The sequence below is a fragment of the Chlamydotis macqueenii genome, chromosome 6, assembly GCF_036417535.1.
Source record: "Chlamydotis macqueenii isolate bChlMac1 chromosome 6, bChlMac1.mat, whole genome shotgun sequence".
Lineage (NCBI taxonomy): Eukaryota > Metazoa > Chordata > Aves > Otidiformes > Otididae > Chlamydotis > Chlamydotis macqueenii.
The window spans coordinates 38,607,669-38,632,206 of record NC_141561.1 but is presented as its reverse complement, the minus strand read 5'-3'; the positions used below and the strand labels follow the sequence as shown (position 1 = coordinate 38,632,206).

The 24,538-nt window shown below is 38.1% G+C and overlaps 1 protein-coding gene across 1 annotated transcript in view; it reads right to left on the bottom strand.

Annotated features, from left to right (window-relative positions):
* Positions 1–24,538, bottom strand: part of SPAG16 (sperm associated antigen 16) — a 393,690-nt gene that overhangs the window by 333,402 nt on the left and 35,750 nt on the right. The window contains 1 exon segment of the mRNA XM_086751201.1: positions 1,004–1,134. Coding sequence (XP_086607327.1) covers positions 1,004–1,134 — 131 coding nt within the window.

Genomic DNA, 24,538 nt, shown 5'->3' with positions numbered 1-24,538 from the left:
AACATGGAAATACTGTTTCCATTTTCACAGACAAGACGTACCTTACACCCACATCAGCATGTTCTGATTTGTGCCACTGCTTTTCCTGGCTCTGACTTTGTGTAGTTTACATGGGGTACTCTTATTTCCTCACAACACTGACTTTTTTCTTTTTTTTTAAGTCGGTCAGTTGTCAAACTCTTAATCTGCATGAGAATTACATTTCAAGTTTTTGGACTTTTAAAACAAAATGACATTGGATTATGTTTCTTGGATGCAACAAGAAATTAAGCATCTATAATTAATTGTAGGAATACAGTTCTTTAGGGAAACACTCTCACAAGTCAGCTACTAGCAGCCTGAATGCAGGGAGAACAGCATCAAGCTACATAAAGTTTATCTGAATTACAAAAGTATAGATTATTTCAAAAATTAATTTAAATACCAAGAAAATGTGTCAGAATTGTCCAAACTTTGCTACTAGCACTATCTTTTTTATATATATATACATACATATATATATATTTTAATGTTTATTCTTCATCAGGTGCAGCTAGCAAGCCCTAAATGTCTTCACTTACAGGCTATTTGCACACTCAAGCTAATCTAAACTCTACTGATTTTTGACTCAAGGGAATAAACTGCAATCAAATACAAATTGCAAAAATATTCCGCGTTATAATTCGGTTTCCTGGAACTTGAATTTGTAGTCATCTCTGGTTATCTACTTTTTATATCTACTATTTTTATATCTACTAACCCAATCCCACCCTTTTTACATAAAAAAATGAATCTCATCATCTGCAAACAGTTCTGCCCAGGTGTTTTACTGTATTTATGCTCCCACTAAATTTCATGACAATTTTTTTCCACTTTCATATTCTTCAGAGAGAACATCCCCCTACCTGCTGCCAGTAGTTTTTTCAGAAATTTACTTAAAGCAAATGCTTCTCGATGACTTGTTGAAAAATAAAACTTAGCATGTATATAACAACAGAAATAGCGTATAATTAATGGTTCCTACCAGCTCACTGGCAACTCGTGCACTTTTAAAATGTTGCTTGGTTTATACTCTCCAGGTTTTGGGGGTTGAGTGTATTCTTTAGCACGCACAAAGTATGGGTTCACTTGAGTATCAACAGGGAACTCCAAATCCTGGAGAAAAAAAAAAAAAATTATTAATTCTTAGAAATGCTGCATAAGTGCATACAATGTACTACTAATTAGGTTACTATTTTGAAAACACAATTTTGTCTTATTTTTCCAATCTACTTTTCTTCTCTGTTTAATTTTCATCAATTTTTAAAATCACTGCTGTCCTGATTTTATTAATTTTGATACATATTGTTAAACGTGAGTGCAGGCATAAGTGGAAGACTAGGGTCTGCAGTGAACAACCAAATACTATGCGATTTATTAGTTTGTTCTTTTAAAATAATATTCCTACAAGTTAACTTCCAGACAGTTATATCAATATAGCATTGCTCTAGAAAGATCAACCATCAGTTCTACTCACTGGACCATCGCACGATCCAAAGTTAAGTTTTAGAAACCTTTCCATTTCATCAACTGGCAGCCAGAAAGCTCCTTCAATTTGGAATGGAAGAACTACCCTCCTTGTCCAAATCACTCCATTTATATTTATTTCCTTGTCTTTTCTTTTTCAATTGTGCACATCCCATACTGGAGATTAAAAGAATACAGCTTAGTCCTACTACTAAGCTCAGCACAACACGGTCTGTGGTAATTACTGATTTATCAGTGAAATGAAACCGTTTCCACTATGATTATAAAAGGAAAAATAATACAGAGAGAAGATGGCTGCATAGGCACAAACGAACAACACAAAGCAAAGGAAGAGCAGCTACAGGTACACCACCTTTCTTCTCCTTTGTCTTCAGGTATTTTTGTACATAAAGTCTGTGAGTAACTCCAGGTAGTATTCCCCCAAAACCATCACTTGGATAAGAAGATTCTTTTCTCAAATAAAGACTGAAGGACCAGTTTCACACATGCACATCATCCCAAATAAAATCCACCAACACAGTAAGAGTTGTTGAAGAAGGAACTGGAACTTCAGGCTGCAGTTCAGAGGAGACATTTTCCAAGTTAGCTACTGATGCTGTTCAACAACTTTGACTACACCAGAGGGCAGTTCCAGATTGGCAGCTTTTTAACAGACTCGCCAAAGCAGCAACCCAGGGAGGCAGCATCTGCCTTGAATCTGTGCCGCTGTAAAATTCAGTTACAGACCTGAAGCAAAGTCCTTTCTTCAAGGCTCATTCACTTATCGTAAAAGGCCAAAGACAGACCTAACATCCAGGAGGTCTCAGTCCTGGAAGTCTGTGGCTTCAAAAACAAATGGGAAAGTTATTTTTGTAACTCAGGCCAAAATAATTCTACATTAGACATGAATTTAGAATGAACTCTGAAGATGACTTTATCGCTAGGGAATCTGATCTCTTAAGAGAATGCTATACAGATTTCTCATTTGGTGGAAGTGACAACTATTGTTTTCCATGAAGGTGAGCTCTACGATTTGCATCAAGAGGCAGATATTCTGTATTCTACAAAAATTTTTTTTTCACAAGCATAATCCTGATAAAAAGCCAAAATACATATATATGTATAGTTAATCTTGCAGACTCATTTTCCATCACTGTGGGCCAAGATATTTTTTAAGATGAGTCAGTAGATTAGCAGATTTATTACTAACTCTAATTAACCAAGCTAAATGGCTTTATTAAAAATAGATTGTCATTAAAGAATGTAAGGAGAGTAACCGTGCACAATATATTTTAAGGACTGCACTAGTCATTACAAATCCACTTACACAGACTATACAGTTTTCTGAAGACTTAGTTGGTCATTCATGTTTGCAACATTTTCAGGACATCCTGCTGTGAGAGGCTTTGAAGGAAAGACTGGAATTACCATACTCTTTAAAATGCCCATCAACCACCTGAATAAAATCAGAAACGTTGAGAATTGGGAAATAAATGTTTAAAGTACAGATAAGTAAAGATTAAAGTATTCTTGCATTGTTATTCTGGAAAGGAAGCGTAACATGCTTGTGGCTAAAGTTACACATTTTTATAGAAATACATGATCTCTTAAGCCAGTTTCAAGAAAAATCCACACATTTTCCAAATTTGGGAGTGATTAAAATGAGTCTGCAGTATTTATTATACACAGACTAAAGAGCAGAGTAAAAAAATTAAGTAAAAGTGACTATAATCCCCTGTCTTACAAAGTTTTACCTTTCAAGAACTACAGATTTGAACAACTAGAATTATAACATTAAGAAAGAATACAATCAACATGCTTTTTGCAAACTGTGTCTCATGCAGTTTCTGGAACAAAACCTATTACTAAATGTAACTGGATTTCCTCATTTCAGAGTGAAACGATTCTAGGAAAGTCTTGCATTTTTCAGTAGAAGAAAAACAGATACTACTTCAGGAGATACTGCTGTAAATTATTGCTGTCCAATTCACAAATATAGTAAAAAGAAAAGGATAATATAAAAATATCAGTATTTCTATCATTCCTTACTAATTTTTTGAAATCATAGTTTTTACCTCCTTTGCTGTGATGATCCTTTATTTTACTAGAACACAAGATTCAGCCTTAGTTGTTGAGATAACTCATACCTACAGTTCATACTTCAGGGTCTGACTGGCACGACCACCAGTATCACTTCTCAGTGCCAGGTGAAATGTTGATTCCAGTAGCTTCCCAGTACACACCAGATGAAGCCACAGTTTAAACATACCAAATCTGTTGCTGAGTTGATTTCCCACCTGAAAAAGCTACCAAGGAGTTTAGGAGCAATACCAGCTTAAGGTGTTCTCTCACAGTATTTCCAAAACCTATTATTACTGTATTGATCTATCAAAGCTTCATCGGAACTTCAATTTATGTGAGGCATAGCTCAGTATATAGGTTCTGAGCTCCTCAAGAGGAACACAAACAAGCTACCGCTGAAATTACAAAGGTCAATATGGATTTTTTTTTTTTTTGCAGATACAAGTATTTATCACTGTGAAATAAATGTGCTATCTTTATCCTAAAAAGTTCCTACAATAAAAAGGCTCAGGAATACTAATATCAAGATAGCTCTCTTCCCACAACAAATTTTGGCAATAAAGTATCATTATTTAATCCTTATTTTATTATTTTCAACTGCTAAATCCTATGAATAATAGAGAATCCATTACACAAATTGAGTTCTTGCATAACAAGGCTTTGTTAAACATGTTTATGACAAACATGGATTGCAAAGACTGACACTATTGCGGCATCAGCACGGCAACGTGCATGCCAAACCCCAAGAAACGCATGTGCTGAGTGCGGAGGAGCCGAAGCAATATATTACGTTTTCATTCACTCTTTTAACTACAACATACTGCTATTGTACTATGATGAACGTGAAAAGCTATTAAAGTTTTCTCTTACATCAGTATAAAAGAGAAAGTAATGCATTCCCTGCCTGTGAAATTAAACATCCCATTACTTTATCATCAAAGGCAAGGAACATTACATTCAAAATAGTGTCCAAGAAAGTATCTCTGTGAACCATGACCATTCTGAATGCATGTCCTCAGTCACTGACAATGCTAAAAGCAAATGGTGCATCGTATCTGCCCGAACTGTCATTTAGAAACTACACTATCATTGTTACCTAGTTACAGGTGTAACAGCCACTCACAAAAAGCTGGCCATGACCCTTCCATGTAGTATTTCCACAGCTCTCAAAAAATATTAGCAGAAGGGAGTAAGCATCATTATCTCCATTTGTTTTACAGACATAGGGAAGGCATTCAAATCGCAGGTCCTTGGAAAAGGCAATAATACAAACCAATCTACACTCCCAAGTAATGAAAGGATCTATTACCAATCGTTACAATTTACCTAGAAAGCCCTACAGAAATCAGGATGGCATGAGCTCTGTGGTGGTGTTCTGGTTTTGTTTAGTGAGGGGGGGCCTAAGGTGGCAGCTTCTGTAGGAAACTGCTAGAAGTCGCTTGCCTTTGGTCGGTGGACTCGGCCGGGCCTAGGGCGGACCCGCTGCTGGCCAAGGCAGAGCCAATTGGTAGCACAATGTCCCGTGATAATGCCTCTGCGATAAAGCATTTAAGAAGGGGAAAACATGAAGAAAAAAAAAAAAAAAAAAAAAAAAAGGAGAAGATGTGAAGCAGCTGAGTAGGGGCTGAGAGGGGGAGCCGCGAGCCTTGTGGGCCTCACCCTCTGGCCTCCCAACAGGGAGCCAACTGGGCCCAATTCGGCCCGGCCCGGCTGCAAGAAGTGGAGAGGAGAGGAGAAGTGAATGAGATGTAAAAAGGATCCTGAGAGGCATCTGCCAGCCTGCTGTGAGGAACTGCTGCAGACACCAAGGTCAGTGAAGAAGGAGGGGGAGGAGTAACGCGGCTCCTGGCCAAGATTCCCCTGCAGCCCCTGGTGCAGCCCATGGTGGAGCAGGTTGTCCCCCTGCAGCCCACGGAGGTCCACGGAAAAGCAGAGATCCACCTGCAGCCCATGGAGGACCCCACACCGAAGCAGGTGGAGGCCTGAAGGAGGCTGTGGCCAGTGGAGGGCCCGCTGGGACAGCTGTTCTAGAGGGACTGCACCCCGTGGAAGAGATGACCCACGCCGGAGCAGTTTCATGAAGGACTGTGGCGTATGGATGGGACCCCACAACAGAACAGGGGAGGAATGCGAGGAGTTCTTCCCGTGACAACAAAGTAGCGGTGTAAAACAATGCGTGATGAACTGACTGCGACCCCCATTCCCTCTTCCCCCCGTGCCGCTCGGGGGGGGTAAGGTGGTAGAGATAATGTTAAGCCCGGGAAGAGGGAGGGGTGGGGGGAGGTTATCTTGTTCTCTGTCTCATTCTCCTGCTAGTTTTAGAAATGAATGAATATTTTTCCCCAAGTCGAGTCTGTTTTGCCCGTAACGGTAACTTTAAGGATTTCTCCCTGTCCTTATCTCAAACCTTGAGCCGTTTTTCTTATATCATCTCCCCCTATTCTCTCGGAGGGTGGGGGGAGCGGGAGAGAGACTGCGTAGTCTGGTCCCGATCGGGGCTGAACTACGACAGGTGGGTTGACCCTGGCTGGACACCAAGTGCTCACCAAAGCCACCCTACTGCTCCCCTCCTCAGCTGGACAGGGGAGAGAAAATAAAATAAAAGGCTCGTTGTGAGTCAGGATAAGGACAGGGAGAGATCACTCCCCAATTACTGCCACAGGCAAAACAGACTCAACTTTGGAAATAAATTAAACTAATTTCCCCATCAAACCAGAGTAGGATAATGAGAAAAAAGCCCAAATCTTAAAAACACCTTCCCCCACCCCTCCCTTCTTCCTGGGCATAACTTTACTCCTGAATTCTCTACCCCCACCCCTCCAGTGGTGTAGGGGGACAAGAAATGGGGGTTGTGGTCAGTTCATCACACATTGTTTCTGCTGCTCCATACTCCTCAGGGGGAGGACTCCTCACACTCTTCCTGTGCTCCAGCATGGGGTCCCACCCATGGGAGACAGTCCTCCACAAGCTTCTCCAACATGAGTCTCTCCCACAGGCTGCAGTTCTTCACGAGCTGCTCCAGCATGGGTCCCGTCCATGGGGTGCAGTCCTTCAGGAACAGACTGCTCCAGCGTGCGTCCCCCGTGAGGTCACAGCTCCTGCCAGGAAACCTGCTCCAGTCTGGGCTCCTCTCTCCAAGGGGCAACAGGTCCTGCCAGGAACCTGCTCCAGCGTGGGCTTCCCGCAGGGCCACAGCCTCCTTTGGGCCCATCCATCTGCCCCGGCATGGGGTCCTCCCCGGGCTGCAGGGGGATCTCTGCTCCTCTGTGGGCTCCCCGGGCTGCGGGGGGATCTCTGCTCCTCCGTGGGCCTCCCCGGGCTGCGGGGGGATCTCTGCTCCTCCGTGGGCCTCCCTGGGCTGCGGGGGGATCTCTGCTCCTCCGTGGGCCTCCCCGGGCTGCGGGGGGATCTCTGCTCCTCCGTGGGCCTCCGCGGGCTGCAGGGGGATCTCTGCTCCTCCGTGGGCCTCCGCGGGCTGCAGGGGGATCTCTGCTCCTCCGTGGGCCTCCGCGGGCTGCAGGGGGATCTCTGCTCCTCCGTGGGCCTCCCCAGGCTGCAGGGGGATCTCTGCTCCTCCGTGGGCCTCCCCGGGCTGCAGGGGGAACAGCCGGCCTCACCATGGGCTGCAGGGGAATCTATTCTTGTGCCTGGAGCACCTCTCCTCTCCCTTCTTCACTGACTTGAGTACCTGCAGAGTTGTTCCTCTCATTCTCACTCCTCTCTCCAGCTGCAAGTGCAGTTGCCATTGCACAGGTTTTTTTCCCCCCTTCTTAAATACGTTATCCCAAAGGCACTACTAGTCACTGATGGGCTCAGCCTTGGCCAGCAGCAGGTCCATCTTGGAGCCAGTGGCATTGGCTCTTGTGGACACAGGGCAAGCTTCTAGCAGCTTCTCAGCGAAGCCACCCCTGTAGCCCCCTGATACCAAAACCTTGCATTGCAAACCCAATACAAACTCATAAAAGCATTCCCTGCCCTAAGACCTCACAGATTCATATACAAAAAACAAACCACAAGAGAAGAGGAATAGCTTTTTTCTTTTTTTTTTTTGTTTTCAAGTTGAGAACCTGAACCGTATGTGGATTTAAGCTGAAATTCTCTACAAGAGCTTGTAAACTAAACTCATCTTCAGAGTATGACCACTACTTAATTCTCCCTAATAAGATACACATCTTGTCTTGATGGAAATCGTTATGCAATAAATACAATTTACCCTTAAAAGCTCTTAGAAATCTTTCTTTCCTGTCTTGAATTTTTATATTAGATTGCCTTTGTACTTCTGATAGTGGGGCTCTTCAGAGCAAGTCTACAGCTTTTGCTTGCCTTGAAGAAGACACAAGAGACTCGTTTGTCAAAACATACAGAAAGCAATGATCTAAATCATCCCACAGCTGAGAAAAAATATAGTACAGTTTAATACAAAACAAAAAGCATCCAAATCAGTTTATCTAAATCATAGCTCGGCCTTGTCTACGTCATCATTACATAGTTCTAAGTTTCTCCTTACTCAGATGTTAAAAATTTAAGTAATAACAACGAGCTTCGCTATCAAGCCTTGTTAATTTATTTCTAAAAAAAAGAATGCAAGCTTAACTGATACAAAGATTTGGTAATTCCAAGTCCCTTGGTGAGGGAGGAGGAGCAGCAATGTTGGGTTTTTTTTTTTTTTTTGAAAACCTGATGACTCATCAGCTGTAGTTCCTTTCTGGAAAACTGTCAAGGTCATTCTGAGACAGCACTCAAGACAGGCACAAAGGGCACAATCACAGTCACGGGTGCTGGAGTATCCATGCATTCAATTGACAAAGCAAATACTTCATACTTTGTTCAGAAATGAGAACAAAGTCATGAAAATGAAATTCTCTTTAGGGCATAGCTACTGTCTGTGTCCAAGATTCAGCAAAACATCTTAACTTGTATCACTAGTTTCAATAAAGTGTTCTATTCTTGGTTTTCACACAAAAATCAGGATTATCTCTGCTTTTCTGTACTTGGAAAAGTACTGCACTAATCACTGACAGCTTCACTTCCATAGCATCCAAATTATCTTTTTACTCAAAGTTAAAATGGGGGAAATGAATTTTAATCATTGTTTGCTTATTTTTTTTTCTGAGTAATCTGATGTGCTGATATTATGGAGGATGTATTTTGTATTTTTTCTTTTCTTTGAGATTAAACAAATTTCAACATATTGACACTTCCATATTTTAATACTTAAACATCAAAGCAGTCCCACGGACATCAGTAGTCCTAATCTGTAACTCCTTATTAAAGACATAGTTTTCACAATAGGACTTTAAATAAGCTAAAACATTTTTAAAACCAAACCATAGTCTAAGACTTCCATTTTACTTACCACTACTAAGATAGCACAAGACACTACTTAAAATTATTTTAAGGTTCAAAGTAAGTTAAGAGAGATTCCAATCTGTTCCTGTTTCCCTCTTTCCCATGACGAACAGAATGCCATCAGTGAAACAGGCAGTAGCCTACGGTGTACACTTCTTAATACTGAAACAACTCAATTTCAAAAGAGTTCAGTATCTATAGTATCTGTACTACGACATATTTGCACTTTTTTACTGTTTTAATGATGAACACAATTATTCTATAAACATCTGAAATGTAAGGAAAGGAAGTTATAAGTAATAGCAGGAGAGTACAGTAAAACTTTTATTGTATACTACGTCTTGCTTGGCTTGCTAATAAAAACCATAAAAATCACCTACAAAGGTTGTGGCCACATAAATCCTCCTTATTCACTATATAACTCTGACAATTTTCCTTTTTTTTTTTTTTATAAAATACACATAAAGGTAACATGTAATAGGTAGTAAAAGTCAGATTAATTAAAAAAGCAACGGTAAAAATTGTTTTATCTTGATGTTCAGGGCTAGTATGTTCACACAGCTCTTCAGACAGTTTGTGAACTGGGGCTAACAGTGAATTTAAACTTGAAACTGCTCCCAACAACCTCAGTTTTAAGAGTCTGCCAAATCAAGTCTTCCTAGAGCCATTGCCTACGCAATAAGGAAACTAGAAAGCACTACTGCTATAAACCTACAGCTACACCATAGAAACTGGATATCTTTTTGACTAGAGCTCTTATTAGCACTCATTTACACAATAATTTACACAATTATTTTCAACTAAAAAAGAGTAAACTTGAAGACGGAAAGCTGCTGCACTTCACTACTGTTTTGTTTCTTTTATTATTGCTATTAAAACCATATTTCTCAGTTACTAATAATCTGAGAGATTTGAAGAATAAGAGGAAGCCAACAATTATGAAAAGATCCATCACCGAAATGTAATCACTTTCTTCCAATTTTTAGCACTAGAGCTTATTTAACTTTTATTGCCACTATTTCTGAAAGTAACGGTACAGAAGGAAAAAAACTTACCCTATGCAAAACGTACTGCCCAACCCTACAGAAATCAAACAACTGCAACATTTCAGCTTCTGCTAAAACTTTAAAGCTTCTGTCCTGGTTTCGCTCTGGTCACCACACAGTTTCTCCCTCACCCTCCCTCTCCCCAGAAGGAACGGGGGAGAGAATTGGGAAGAAAAGAAAACTCGTGGGTTGAGCTGAAGACAACTTACTAGAATAGCAAAGGAAAACAACAATAATAACAGAAAATAAGAATACTTAAATATACAAAATGAACAATGCAGTATTTCTCACCACCCTACATCCCAATGACCAATACAGCCCGTCTCAAGCAGCCATTACAGAAACTAAACCAAGCAGCCAGCAAAGGAACAAGAAGCAAAGAGAGCAAGAGATGCTAGAGATGCCCCGTCATCCTGGGCAACCCCCACTTATATACTGAGCATGAGGTTCAGGGCATGGAATACTCTTTGGATAGTTTGGATCGATTATTCTGGCTAGATCCCTCCCAGCTTCTGCACATTGGCAAAACGCAGCAAGTCGGACAGTGCCCTTTGTCTTACTAGCAACTCCTCATATCATCAGGGTGTTTATCAACATTCTTCACACAGGAAATTCAAAACACATCAGCTACTGAGAGGAAAATTGCCTCCATCTCTGCCAAAACCAGGAGAGCTTCTTGGCAAATACCTGAGCAAATCACGTTTCTCAGCTTAAAGCAACATGCTTGTGGATGATGCTGTTATGGATAAACATGCCATTCAAATGTGGGGACTGCAACGTAATTTGTACGCTAGAAACAAATGAAAACATTCACTTAAGTTTTTAAAACTGAAGTCTAGCACAGAAACTGAGTAGAGACTCCACTGGCGAAACAGGCATCCATGGGGTTTCAGAATATTTTGCTTTACAAATTGATCTCTCTAAGAAAGTCAGATGGTTGCAACATTCACAAACATCAAGGATCCGTATCAGTGTACAAGAAACCTAGCACAAATAGTGACTTGGCAGCCCCATGAGTTGCCCCGTTGCTTAGAGGACAGAGCTTGGCCTGACCTCAGGACCAAGAGCTGAGAACCACAGAACGGCTCCTTGAGCTTGCTCAAGACTGACCATACAACAATCAGTAGATTTAAGATGCTCTGCACCCACACTGAATAGAAAACAAATACTTAAACTTTCTAAAGGCCAAGAGATTACTTACCCAAAGAATGAACAGCCCTCAGACTAAACTATTCATTGAAGACCTGTGCTATCTTAGGAAGGATATCTGTGTTGCGAGGAAATACTACATGCAGCTTCTTCCATCATTTCTACCATCCCACTTACCTCACCAAATGTATTTTTAACCTCTTCTTTTGATTCATCTAGTCTGTTACAGGATGGAGCACGACCAATTACCTCTGTTGAGTCAATAGGTGAGCGAGGAGTCACAGTGAAATATTCCAGTACATGAGTGTACTAATAATTCTGAGTGCTAAGTTCAGTTACAGTCTCAATAAAGCGATATCATGATCATCCAACTTTTAATTTACTACTCCTTGATGGTGGGAATTTAACTTAATACATGCAATTAAAATTAATTTCTTAATTTAAAATTATGCCATTCAGGATTACAACTCTGATGCAAAGTCTATACTGGTACTGATATGCCTGCATTTTACATATCTACTTCTGATTGCTATTAACAGGAATTATGAATGTAAAATCATCACGCGTGAAAGAATAAATTCAGTACTATTTTACCGGTAGCAATTCCGAATGTGTTGTCCTGATTCTTGTCATCACAGCATCACCGCATCATAACACTAGAGCATGCTCCTATTTGTTTTTCAAAATAGTGTTATCTAGCACACAGATAATCAACCTTTTACAAAGCCCCAAACAGAATCTCTGTTCATGCAGCACAGACCTACAGCACAACTACACATATAACTTCATCTTGCACACACAAGTGAAAACACTGTTACAAAACGCAGCTTGATCACTTGCTAAGGAGAAGTAAAATAAATTAATGGAAACGTTGCAATGAATTATTATGAGACAAGGCATGCATTTAGTTGCCTGGATTTTCATAGCAGTTTTGGAAGTCACAAATAACCACATTCTATTCCCCAAAACGTTCCCTATCCCTTCCTTTAAAAGGCCTATGCTTGAAAAAGCTACTATATTTATGAGCACGGTTAAAATAAGCAGTGGTGCAATAAAATGTAAACCCGTATCAATTATAATTTTATTTTGTAGATTTAAATTTTGATTAGGGTGCAATTAAACTTCACCAGTATTTTAAGTTACAGCAGCACGTGCTGCATATGCCATAGAATTCAGTTCGGCATGTTAAAGAGGCAATGCTGATTACATGATAGACATCAACTTACTTCAGTTTTCTGACGTATTTGAAAGTATGTTGCAGTATTGTCTTTTTAATATATTTTTTAAATTGTTCATGGTGATTAATATGAATTTTCCCACTACAGAGGTATCCTACAGTAGAGTCAATCAACAAATTTAGATGCTTTCTTCAAACAGGTTGCCTAATTTCTCTTTGCTTCCTTGGAATAGCCATATGAATCAAGAAATTGGTTATTAAAAATCACATTTTCAGATCTAAATGTATAAGAGTCCCCTAGATCATCCATACTGACGTATGGTATGGTATCAGATACCATGGCATCACTTTCATTAAATCACAATCCATGCTTCATGTACGATTCTTCCCATTGCAACGCTCAAACGGATTTATAGATCGTAGAGTTAGAAGCCAGTAACAGCTAGTGTGCTGCCCACTGTGTGGGATCTCTGAATACCTGATAATATAAAAATCTACCTCCGTGCCTACAGAATCCCAACACACATTAGAAAAATAACACCGCACAGTAGGCTGGGAAGATGAGAGATTTATAGGCAAACATTGTTTCTTCAAATATAGTAAGACTGGACTAAAATACATGAATGCAGTTTATAGAAATAGGCTTATTTGTTGTTAGAGTAGGACTAATGCACTGCCCTATAAAAGATATTACATGTTTTAATTATATAATAGTTATTATATATAAAGACTATACGTATTGCATACATACATAATTTATATATACATTTTACACACATACGTACCTGTCTGTCCATATATAAAACCAGTCTGCAAGATATGAAGCAAGAGGAAAAATCTGAATTTACCAATTTTAAGTGTTACTGCATCTAGTGGATGTTGTTTTTCTTCCAACTAGAAAAACAACAATAATTACTCTTTGAAAAGAATGTCGCTACTTGACATAGGCGCTGATTAAAAGAAATTAAAAATGAAAGGACTCCTACCCATGCAGGCCGTGTCATGCCTAAGGCTGTTATGTCAAGTACTGATTTATCATTATTAGAAATTTTTTTGTAATATTTTCCCAACACAGGCTCGTTAAATCATAATGAAGTTTAGTCCAAAAGATCATAATTAAAATGAACATCAGTTTTATCAGCTATCAAAATGTTTAGATGCTACAGAACACTGCCAAATGCTTCCTCACTAATTCTCCCTCCAGCACACGTGGTACGTCTGCTGTAAGAACTATCTTCCCGTTGATCAAGATGGGAAATTACGAGCCTAAGAGTTCTGAAATAACAGCAAGATCTTCATCTGAACAATTTTCTTAGCACATAAGCTACTGGACAGATTTGCAATGAAACCTCAAACCCCATCGAAATAAAAATTGCTTCATTCTTCCACTTTACATGCAGCTTTCCCAAGGTTACCAGCAATTTTCAAGACTTTTTACATAGATTGTCCATTGAACCTAAGCAGCAGCAACTACACATGCTTAGAGTCCAAGAACTGTAAGCACTGTCCCTACAAATTCTGTGCAAAATAAAAGAGGATGAAAAAGCAAAAGCAAAATTGCCCCAAAACATCACATGAGCGCAAGTGGAAAACTTTACGGAAACAGCAGTGCCAAAATAGAGGAGGAAATTCCTTGGAAGCTCGTACAAGATCATACATTCATTTATAGATGTTCCAAAGTACACTTCATCTGAATTCATTTTTATTTCATTCCTTATACACACACTGTAAAAAAGCGTGGAAAAACTATTGTTTTTTGGATTATTGAGTTTGATGTGATCCTATCTTCCACTTCTAAAGACAAAAAAAAAAAAAAAAGTATCTTCTCCTAAAGATTCTCCTGCCACTAGTAATGCCCAAATATTGATGCTAGGCATTAAAAAAAAAATTCTATTTTGCCATTGTTGTATTAACTTTCTAAATATTATCAAACAAGTTTCATTTTTCCTCTAATTAATACTCCACTCATACGGCATCATCAGGAACCTCAAAAACTGCAGTTATATTCTCAGTGTCTAGGGAACACTAATTTTTCACACGACTGAAGTACATATTGCACTCATCTCAATAACTGTTATAAGGCGCATCGGGTTTACAAAGGTCCATATATCATGACAATAAACTAGTAAACACATTCGGGGACCATTAGTTATTGATTTATTTGCAATTATCTTGTACAGATGCTGTCCATACTACTCTCCTTTGCATTTCATCATCCTGATTCGGTTTCAGGACAGGTATTAACCATAATTCCAACCTCCACATAATGACAAATAATGAAAACAAAGCTCTAAGGGTCCTTTGGCATGCAGGTACAAATCACTCAACTTGCCAATACTGGAGAGTAATGGATTCTTTCTAATAAAAAGCTAATTACTGTAGTTGTTAGTAATAAGTACTGTATCAAATAGTGATGATGCTGATTATCTATCACTGTGAATTAGCATCAATTTTTTGAGCGCTGCAGGAAGCAGATAACCCAGATTATGCAAGCGAGGCCCTGCCAGACTGACTTCACAAACATGCCAGCAGTGAAACCAAAACTGCTACGAACTGCCTTAAGGCGCGAGGAAGTCAGTCTGTTCTAAATTCATCGAGACACAGATTATAAAGCAAGACCAGACATCTCTAATTTATTTTGGACCACATAAAACTCAGGCAATCGCACTTTCTTGAATTAATTTCTACATGAGCTTCAAAAAGCCATTGGTTAGGAATTGTCAGTTTTTTCAAGATTGAAGAATTTACTCTATCTGCCAGTACATTTCTGAAACACCTAACTACCTTCTCTGTTAAAAAGCAGCATTTCAGTTCTAACCCAGATTGTCCTTAGATTCAATTTTCAACTACCAAGTTCTATTCTACTTTTGTCTGCTAAGAAAACAGTCCTATTAGGAATCTATTTTGTTCCTTTTGTAGATAATCACAGTCAATGATGAAGAACTGCTAAATTAAATTTTTGAAACGAAACAGACTGCATAATGGGACACATTTTTCAATTCTTTTGCTAGCCTCATTCTCTACCCTAATCACACCAACATCATGTCCAGAAATAATATAATTTTCCTACCTTTCCTCAATATGCCTTGCCTTGGACCTGTTAGCACTGCATCACCGTCCTCAGCAGAGCACTGTACAGTTCAATCATTTACAATACTAATTTGTTATAATTCCTCTCCAGTAATAACACCTGCTCCATATAAGTGCTTCTATATAACTTTGATAGACACAGTAGTACAAAAAGTAGATTTTTATTTCTATTTAGTTTACCAAGTTATCCAGACTTGGTCTCCTCATTTACCTGGTCTCTTCAAGAAATAAGACCTCTCCAGTGTGTCACGTTAACTTTATCCATAGCTCCGAATCAAATCCTAAGCAGATTTTTGAGATTCTTTTTTTCAAAGTCACATATAAAAGTGCTAAATAGCTTATGAGGAAAAAAAAAAAAAGTCTGAAAACATTTGATGAGTCTCCATCTAAGGCTTCATGTCAGACTTTTCCATATTAGTAACATTATCCATGTTGATTTTGTACAATTGCTTAATCTGGATAAATCTAACTCTACAATCATGGGGTCGTTTTTATCCATATTAGCACTAATCATACACACTTTTTAGTTCTCTGTATTCTAGTTCTTCATTTCATGAGTCACTTTTTACATCTTAAAGACATTTTGGGAAATTTCCACACATTGCTGGCACAATCTTAGTGAGACAATTTCTTAGTCCAGAAGGAGATGAAAGAATGGAATTATTTTATTACCACCTGGCTCCTAAGTTACTAAACCAAAACACTGAGCTTTGGTGTGGGATACCAGGAAGTAAGATTTTATTCAATTCTTGAAACCTAGTCGATGTACTCTCAATAGAAAAGTAATTTGTTTATGTGGGTTAGGACAGATGGCTTGGGGACCTAAAATCAGTTTTACTCTGAAAAACAGCAACGGTTTACCCAATAGGTCTGTTCTTTTTTTTGTATTCAAAATCATATACCCTTAGTAAGAATGCAAGTAACAGTTTGTATCACTCTTTATTACCATTAGTCCCTCAAAACCAACTCAATTTTGAGATGGAACTAGATTCTATTTGGTTTTTTTGGTCTCTCTTCCAAGCGTAGAGCTACTTTCAAGCGCAGCCGCTTTCTGTTCTGTCCGCTCTGACAAAGTCAGAGGCAATATCTGAATCCAGTTCTCCACAACTGCTCATCCACAGACAGATTTCAAGACAACCTGCAGTTTTATTATAAATCTAGGCACTTTAGACACTGCCTTAACAGTTTCAAAGCTTTTACTGGAGATGTCAAATTTCATTCATCAGTAGCTACAGCACCGGATGAGTATGAAGAATGTGGGTATTAGCTTTATTAATTTTTAAGAGTGCTATATATCAATATACCTTTGTGGGCTCAGAGAGCAGTGGTATGGCCAGTTATGACATACAAGTTGGTAAAACCCCACAGAATTCACTGACCACAGTTTTTAGCCTAACGCTTAAAGGGACAGTAACAGAAATCTACAATGGAGAGAGATATAAAACCCAATACTATCCAGAAAAATGAAAAATATATCTTATGACAGTTTGCACCAGCCTGTTGTAATTCACAGGACATTTTAGAGATAAACTCCGGACAAAAAAAAAAAGCTTTTAGAAAAACTAAACCGGCTGGATGCAAGGGGAGCAAGACACTAGTGGGGAAAAAACAAGCTGAGAGGTGCACATTCCAAAGAATCCTGCCTTAAAGCATACAGAATCTAGCAGTGTATAAAATCAGTGTATAGAAAAATAAAATAAATTGTGCAAACAAGGCATATCTACCAGCTTTTTAGGAAAGTACTCAAGTTGTTGACCACCCTTAGATTTTAAACTATCGTCTTTGTTTCCTTCAAGTACATCTTTCCACATACAAATTTAACTGTAGCTTTTTTTGCTATACTTTTGTCCTCTGAAATTCTAAATCACAACAACCTTCTGTCTCCTTATTTTTATCATCTATAATCTGTATCATTGCCTCATTCTTTGTTTACTTGCAGTTCATAGTAATCTGTCATGTTCTTACCAACTTTTCACTCTATTCTTCTTTTTCTGGCTTCCATGTATTCCCAGGTACTTATATGGTATGTGGAAAACTATCTGGAACATTTTTATTCCAGCTATGCAGAAAGAGATACCTGCACTGCCACCTTTCCCATTTTCAGTGCTACTCTTATCAGCCTGTATTTCAAAGTGTTCCTACAGTGAAAACAATAACATAAGGACAAGAGTGGTTTCAGAAAAAATAGCATTTCTGGAAAAAAGCCTTTTGGATGTAGGTAGAAAAATCTATTTCTGCTGGCAGGTCTTCTTCAGTTTCTCATTTCTGATCTGGAGTGCATGATTGCCAACTTCCACTTCTTGGTATTCAGGCAAACGTAGAATTGCTTCAGCGCACTTCATCTGGAACACAAGATTCACAATCATCTGTTCTCCTCCATGCTTCCCCAAGCTTACATTAATTTCTGCATGACGCTGGTAATTGCCTTTTTATTACAAACTCCCCAAAGATCCAATCATCTTACTCAGAGCTGCCATCTCTTCCTCACCTGTCATTTCATTCTTTTATCTTTCATTTCTACCCTCTGCTGTCACACCAACACCTTAAATAATCTCATTTTTTGCTGTGCTTCTGCCTTCAATCTGCAGGCACTGAAGGCAATATTTGGCAACAGCTTTCACACAATAAAACTGGAGAAAACCAACACGATTTTTACTCAAAGGAACTGCTGTTACTAAAGGCATTTAATATGTTTTTAAAGATCTTTTCTATGTGATCACAGCCATTCCGTACATCAGATAAAAGGCCTGTAATGTTCCAGCGATAAACTCTACCTCTGGACCCTCTTTGTGTTTACTCTGAAGGAAATCCAAATAAAGTCCCCAACTTCCAGCCCCTAACTGATGAAAAATTCCACAATACTCTGCCTCAAGATCAGACTCAGAAATTTACTGGAATCACACTGGCAATTTTTTTTTGCTATTACAGAGATTTTTTTTTTTTTTGTGCTAGGGAGGAAAACAAAGGACACATAAAGGATTGCAGTTCAACTACTTAAGTAATGCTCACTAAAACATCATTCCTCTCCGAGTTTCTATCGTTCTCACAATTAAACACATACTTCTTTTTCTGGAGTTCCAAAAACCTTACATTAAATATAAACAGGTGATGAATTTTAAAAAAAAAAAAAAAAAAAAAGATTACAGCATCTCTGATTCTGTTCTCTCAGGACTACCTTCAGATTAATAGCTTCTTAAAACAGTATCTTATTTATTCTGAATGAAAACATTTAAAAGAAAACACATTTTAAAATTAAGAAACATCTTACACAAACACCCACTCTACATTCAACTACCAGTACACCATCCAGAAAGACTGGCAGGTCTGAAACACTTCTCATCCTCTCATTGGTGCCGAGTCTCCTACTGGACATCACTGCACTGAGGGGATCCTACAGAGAAATTCCAGTTTTTTGGAGTCAAGTCATAATACTCTTTTCCTTCTTGCTAATTAAGTGAAAGCTCAACTTAATTCTTGAAGTATTTGAGTACAGTCATCACTGTCTAGTATACAAAATCATGACAACTTCTACGGCATACAACCACATTTTCATGAAGAGGAAGTAAAAATATGCTGCAAGAACATCATTAAAGCAGGTTACATAATCACATTTGAGAAGCAGGATCCTAACTCCACATTTCCATGTCCAAATTAAGCTATGTGGGATTTTTTTCATGCAAAGTTTTAGTGCTAATACAAACTCACACTATTTGTGTGTCCTTGTGACCTTAACACTGCCTTAATCACATTTCTTGGAGACTTCTATAAAATTGATGAGTACATTCTCACAAAAAAAAAAAATTCCTTTTCTGACTCAGAATCTAATGAGAATGTAACGAGCAAAGCAGAAGATAAATTATCATCACAGAAACGCAAGGGAGTAACACTTAAAACATCCAGATTTTTCTTTATCATTTAAGGATTAGAAATGTAAGTTATAATACTGCATAAAGGACATGGGGATAAAACAGCACAGCTGAGAGCAGCAATTCAAATATCTATAGAAGCAGCACTGAACAGGTGGTCTCACTCTATAACCAATATGTTTTTTTGCACTGATAAGTTCTTCATATCTGTAGTTTGTATGCACACTTCAACAGAAAGGTGCAATGCAATGGTTCATACAGCAGTCTTTATCACAACGCTAGAATTTCAGCTTTCTCAGACTACAGAACCCCAGACAAGGCATGCCTCACTGTCGTTTGAATAGGACCAGACAGAACTCAAACATGCAATATTCAGAAGAAAATTGTGGAAGAAACATACAAGTATGAACTCCTCTTTACAGCCACTCACTGTTGGTTCAATTGGCTTATACATTCCCGAATGACTTCAGCAGGATTCTGTCTCAGATGTAGAAAGGCTTTTAGGATTCTATAAGAATCATCACGAACTTGGAATTCCCCCCAGAAACTGTCACCTACTATACAGGGAATAGGAAGTGACAATGAGATTTCACGTACCATTCTAACAGCTAGCAGCCACAGAGACGATCCTGTGCCCTTATCCATGCTAATGCAGCTCCCCCTTCCCTCCCACAAAATAACATTACTTTGATCCCATGGTCATCTCGTTCACTTCACTAAACCGGCAGAAGACAACCACCAGCAGAAAAAGTTTTTCTTCTCCGCAAAGAATGAAAGAAGAATGGACAAGAAACAGGACCAGAAAACTGAAACCTTGTCGGTGACAAGAAGCCATTAAATTGGTTTAATTGATGATTAAGATATTAGATTACCAGAAAATTATCCTTCGCACTACAACATTATCTAATGATAGCTGGCTTTCTTTATAACGAGAGAGTTAAATATCTAGGTTCTGTTTACCATGATTACACAATTTATTAGACAATAATACCAACCCAATCTCAGCATATAAACCTTAAATTCTCAAAAGCATTTAGGCATCTATCCCTACTAACTTCTGTGACAGGAAATCTAAACACCTTTGCTTTGGATAGAGCTTTAAATACTAAAGTGCTGCTAAGCGTATAAACGCTATTTTGAGAAGAAAACCTGAAAACCTTAAAACCCACTAGTAAATGGCTTACCTGTACTGGATGTGCAGCTAAAGTATATTAAGATGATATAAACTACAAGTAGATCAGCCTCTCATTTGTAAAACACAGGCATAATACTTGTGTAGCTAAAAATAATAACCAAATTAGAGGTCATGCAGACTCACCAAAAAGTTAGCACTAATAAAATCACATCTCAGCTCTGTCATTACTATATTGACTGGAACAATCCAATGACATACTAAAATGATATTCAAATACATTTGGCTGGGAAGAGGAACAAAAAGGATACCCTTTTCTTGTTTCCTCTCATTCCTTTTATTACAGTAACTTCTGATGCGAAATTCATGATGAATGAATTCAATTAGTAAAGATACTTTTGAAAGTAATAAAAACAGGATTTGTAATATTAAGAACAATATTTATAGCTCTGAAGTTTCCAATTTAAAAGCTTTCCTGGCATTCATAAATTATTTCAGAAAACAAACTTTTTATTCCAAAGAAACAGAAAAGGATTGTTTCAAAAAGTATAACATTCAAGACCATGTACAGCATGGTGATACAGCCGAATAAGAACTGTCTCCTGCACAGGTGGGGCATGTTCTGAGTAAGCTCCTAACCACAGCCGTGGCACATGCAGTCTGTTTTAATGCCACTGAGGCTCTCTACTTGTATAGATTCCCAGATGGTGACTGGAAACTTACTGCCTGTGTATCCAGACCAAAATCAAAATAAACGACACACGTTATAACGAGCTCCTTGCTATGATTCTCAGACCAAAAAAAAAAAAAAAAATCAGTTAAATTAGCACTGAGATAAAGACTACATGCAAGTATATTAGTTTGTTTGGTTGTGTTTTTAGAAAGAATACAGGAGTTATGGAATACAACACAGGACATATCCAACTATCCTTAAAGTGTTCCAAATACTGTCAGCCTTCCTCTCTCATTCTTTTTATGTTTACACGGTTTCTAAAATTATTACTTAATTGGTAGGACAATAATAGGCTGTATTTCATTAAAACAAACCAAACCTCTATAAACAATGGGGTCAAAGCCCTTTCAGCTCCTCTTTGCTGTTATTTCCAAAACTATTTTAGCCTGTATAGATTTTTGATATCAAAGTAAGTCTGCATACATCAGTTGTTCTAAAGCTTTGACGGCAGTCAAAAATCGGCTATGAACTATTCGCTTGCAAAACAGAAGAGAAGATGGAGACAACAGATCAGAACAGGTGAAGTTTTGTCAACATCAGCAAGAGGAGCAGTAGAAGAAAATGCTGCCAAAGCCTCGTATCTTGGAACTCAGGAGAACATCTCTTTCAAAATACTATTCTTTGGACAAAAACAATCATTTAACAACTGACTGTATATCCAAAATTCCAAGTAAAATACACTCAAAATGGGGATGATTCCCCCCACTCTCCCTGCAGGATAAACTTAAAAGGTAAAGAGAAAAAATAGGAACTATTTATCTTCATTATTATTTTTCTTATTTGTAATAAGGCAAAATCAAGGACAGTATCTCCATATTAACCAACCCTGTGATCTCTGCTGAAATACACGACAGGGGTATTTTCCTTAACTATTACATTAACACAGATGTGTGCTGCTCTGATTATTTTATCTGCTAGGTAAGGCCAGGGCATGCACACCATATTCCATAGCAACAATTTTTCAGAAAGTGTGAAGAAGGAGGCTTATAAATTCCTTTACTATTACAAGCATCCTTTTAGAGTCATTTTCTTAGGCTATGGGCATGATAAATGTATATATAAACAGTTGAGATCGACATCACAAGCATTGTTCCTAAACTAGCTACAAGAGCCAAGTATTCTCAGAAATGTGTAAGTACAGTGTACACAAAGAATCACATTAACAAATACCACTGTACATGTGACTAAATTTGTAAAAACACTATGTATAATGATTTTTTTTCTTGTTTATTTGTTCGTTTAGGTTTTAACCCATATAAATCAGTGGAAACTGCTCTTGATAGATTTAAATCACAGCAAACAATCTCAGTTTTTGCTGAGAACAACTTCTTTACAGGTGCTCCAGAGACATTGAGTACGTTTGCATTCTTCCACGAGTGAAATATTTCTGCAGAAGTAAAAGCAGCTTCAGATGTGTGGTAAATTACATGTTCGACTGGCTGATCTGCTTTGGATTAATTACAATATATAGCACATTATCTCAACTGTATATATCCCAGATGATAAAAATTTGTAAAAATAAACACGGAAAAATGTTACTAAGTATACAAGAGGCTGAAAACCATCCACTGAGTGATGTGGTAATATTAGAGTCCCTTCCGCACATTTGGACTGCGATTTGAGTAACAGAATTCTGCACTAGACTTCCAAACTTATGCAAATAACTTTTAAATTCAGCACTTCAGTTGAAAGAATTTAGAGTACATAAAAAGATAGAAGTAGCAAAGCGAAGGGTAGCTGTTAGGGAGAAGAAAGGAGGACTGAAAGGAAACAGGTAAAGCACTCTTTTAGATGAGATGTGAAACCACCTGAGTACAAAAAATATATTGTGCTTTTTCCCCAAAGACAAAACTCAGAGAGATCACAGCCGAACTCTGCAGTAAGACGCTAGACTGCACTAATATAAAAACAAATACTTTTGCAATATAGTATGAAAACATACTTAATGTGTCCACAAAATTGTTTCCTATTTTAGAGTGTATGCTGTTTACCACTTGTGCTTTACACAAGGGGTTGCATTTAGCAGCAGCAGATTTGATCCACCTTTATTGTGTAAACATAACCCAAATTATTTCTGTTCCACTGCCATAAAAACACCACCTGTATATACATCAGAAGAGGTTAGTTTCCAGTAGAAATCCTTCACCAAAGAACCTTTCCTCAGGAAAGCAAAACCTTTACTTGACAGGAGTGAAGGTGTTCCTATTTGACAATTGTTCAGCGATGTGTATAAAATGAGACGATGTTAAGGACAAAGCAGCTCCGACTGAGGGTGAAGGGCAGCAACCTCAAAGGATCTGAGCCATGACAGAAAGGACAATAGCTTCTCTCCATCCCAGTCATGTTTCTCCTGAAGACTGAGGATCTTATACATTTTCAGTACTCTGTCAGACGTCAGTCTCCCCACTGACCAAGATTTCACTTTGGTTATTGCATGTAAGAAGGTAAGATCAACAAATCTCATCTAAATGATTGGACAACAACTAGTTGTAATCATGATCAAACCTGTCAGGTCTAGATTTGAACAAGAAATCCAGTTATGGGTCACAGAAAAGTCCTGTGACCCACTAACATAATCTTCATAGTTTGTGACACTCCAATGAAAAATAATTACATTTTCTGGAAGAAACGGTCTGATTATTAATTCATAAACTGTTTGGAATAGAGCCTTAGCATTTTACTGCATTTCACTGTATTCCAACAAAAACAATTAAGACTTTACTTTCTTCTCCCAGCAGTACTGTTTGAATACACAAGACAAACAGCCCTGAACATGATGAGCAGTGCATGTTCCTGCCAGAGCGCTTACAGTATGTTAGAGAGATTCATTACCATGAAAACTAAACGCTCATGCGGAATTTAATTTTCCTTAAAGTGATGTTTATATATGCAAAGGCTTTGTTTAAATATTAGGAAAAAAGATTGAAACACCAAAATCCATAACTTAGTATAGAATAGTTAATTTAAAATATAAATACCACAGTGAGCACCTGAGCCCTTCCTTCCAGATTTTAGGGGTTTGAGTGCTTATTTCCTATTTTAATCACATTTCAGTAATTTGAAAAGGGATCTAGTTTTATGCATGAGTAATTTAAGCTGAATTACATTAAAATGGAAAAACAAAAAACAATTAGTATTGTTAACTTTGGCCTCATTCAATCTACTTTTTTTTTTTTGTGTAAGTGTATCATGCGGTAGCTCACGTATTGCCCTTCCTTCTAAACACCTCCCTGAACACCAATTTAAGTTAACAGTTGAATTTTATACAGCAAATATTTCTTCTGGAAGAATATTTCTTTAAAAACAGCACCTTGATTATTCCCCTAGTTCAAAAATATTTACCAATCTGAACACTTTCACTTGCAATTGTGTACCAATTACAATGAACTAATTAACATTTTATGTGTCTTTTATCAATATCCAAAAATA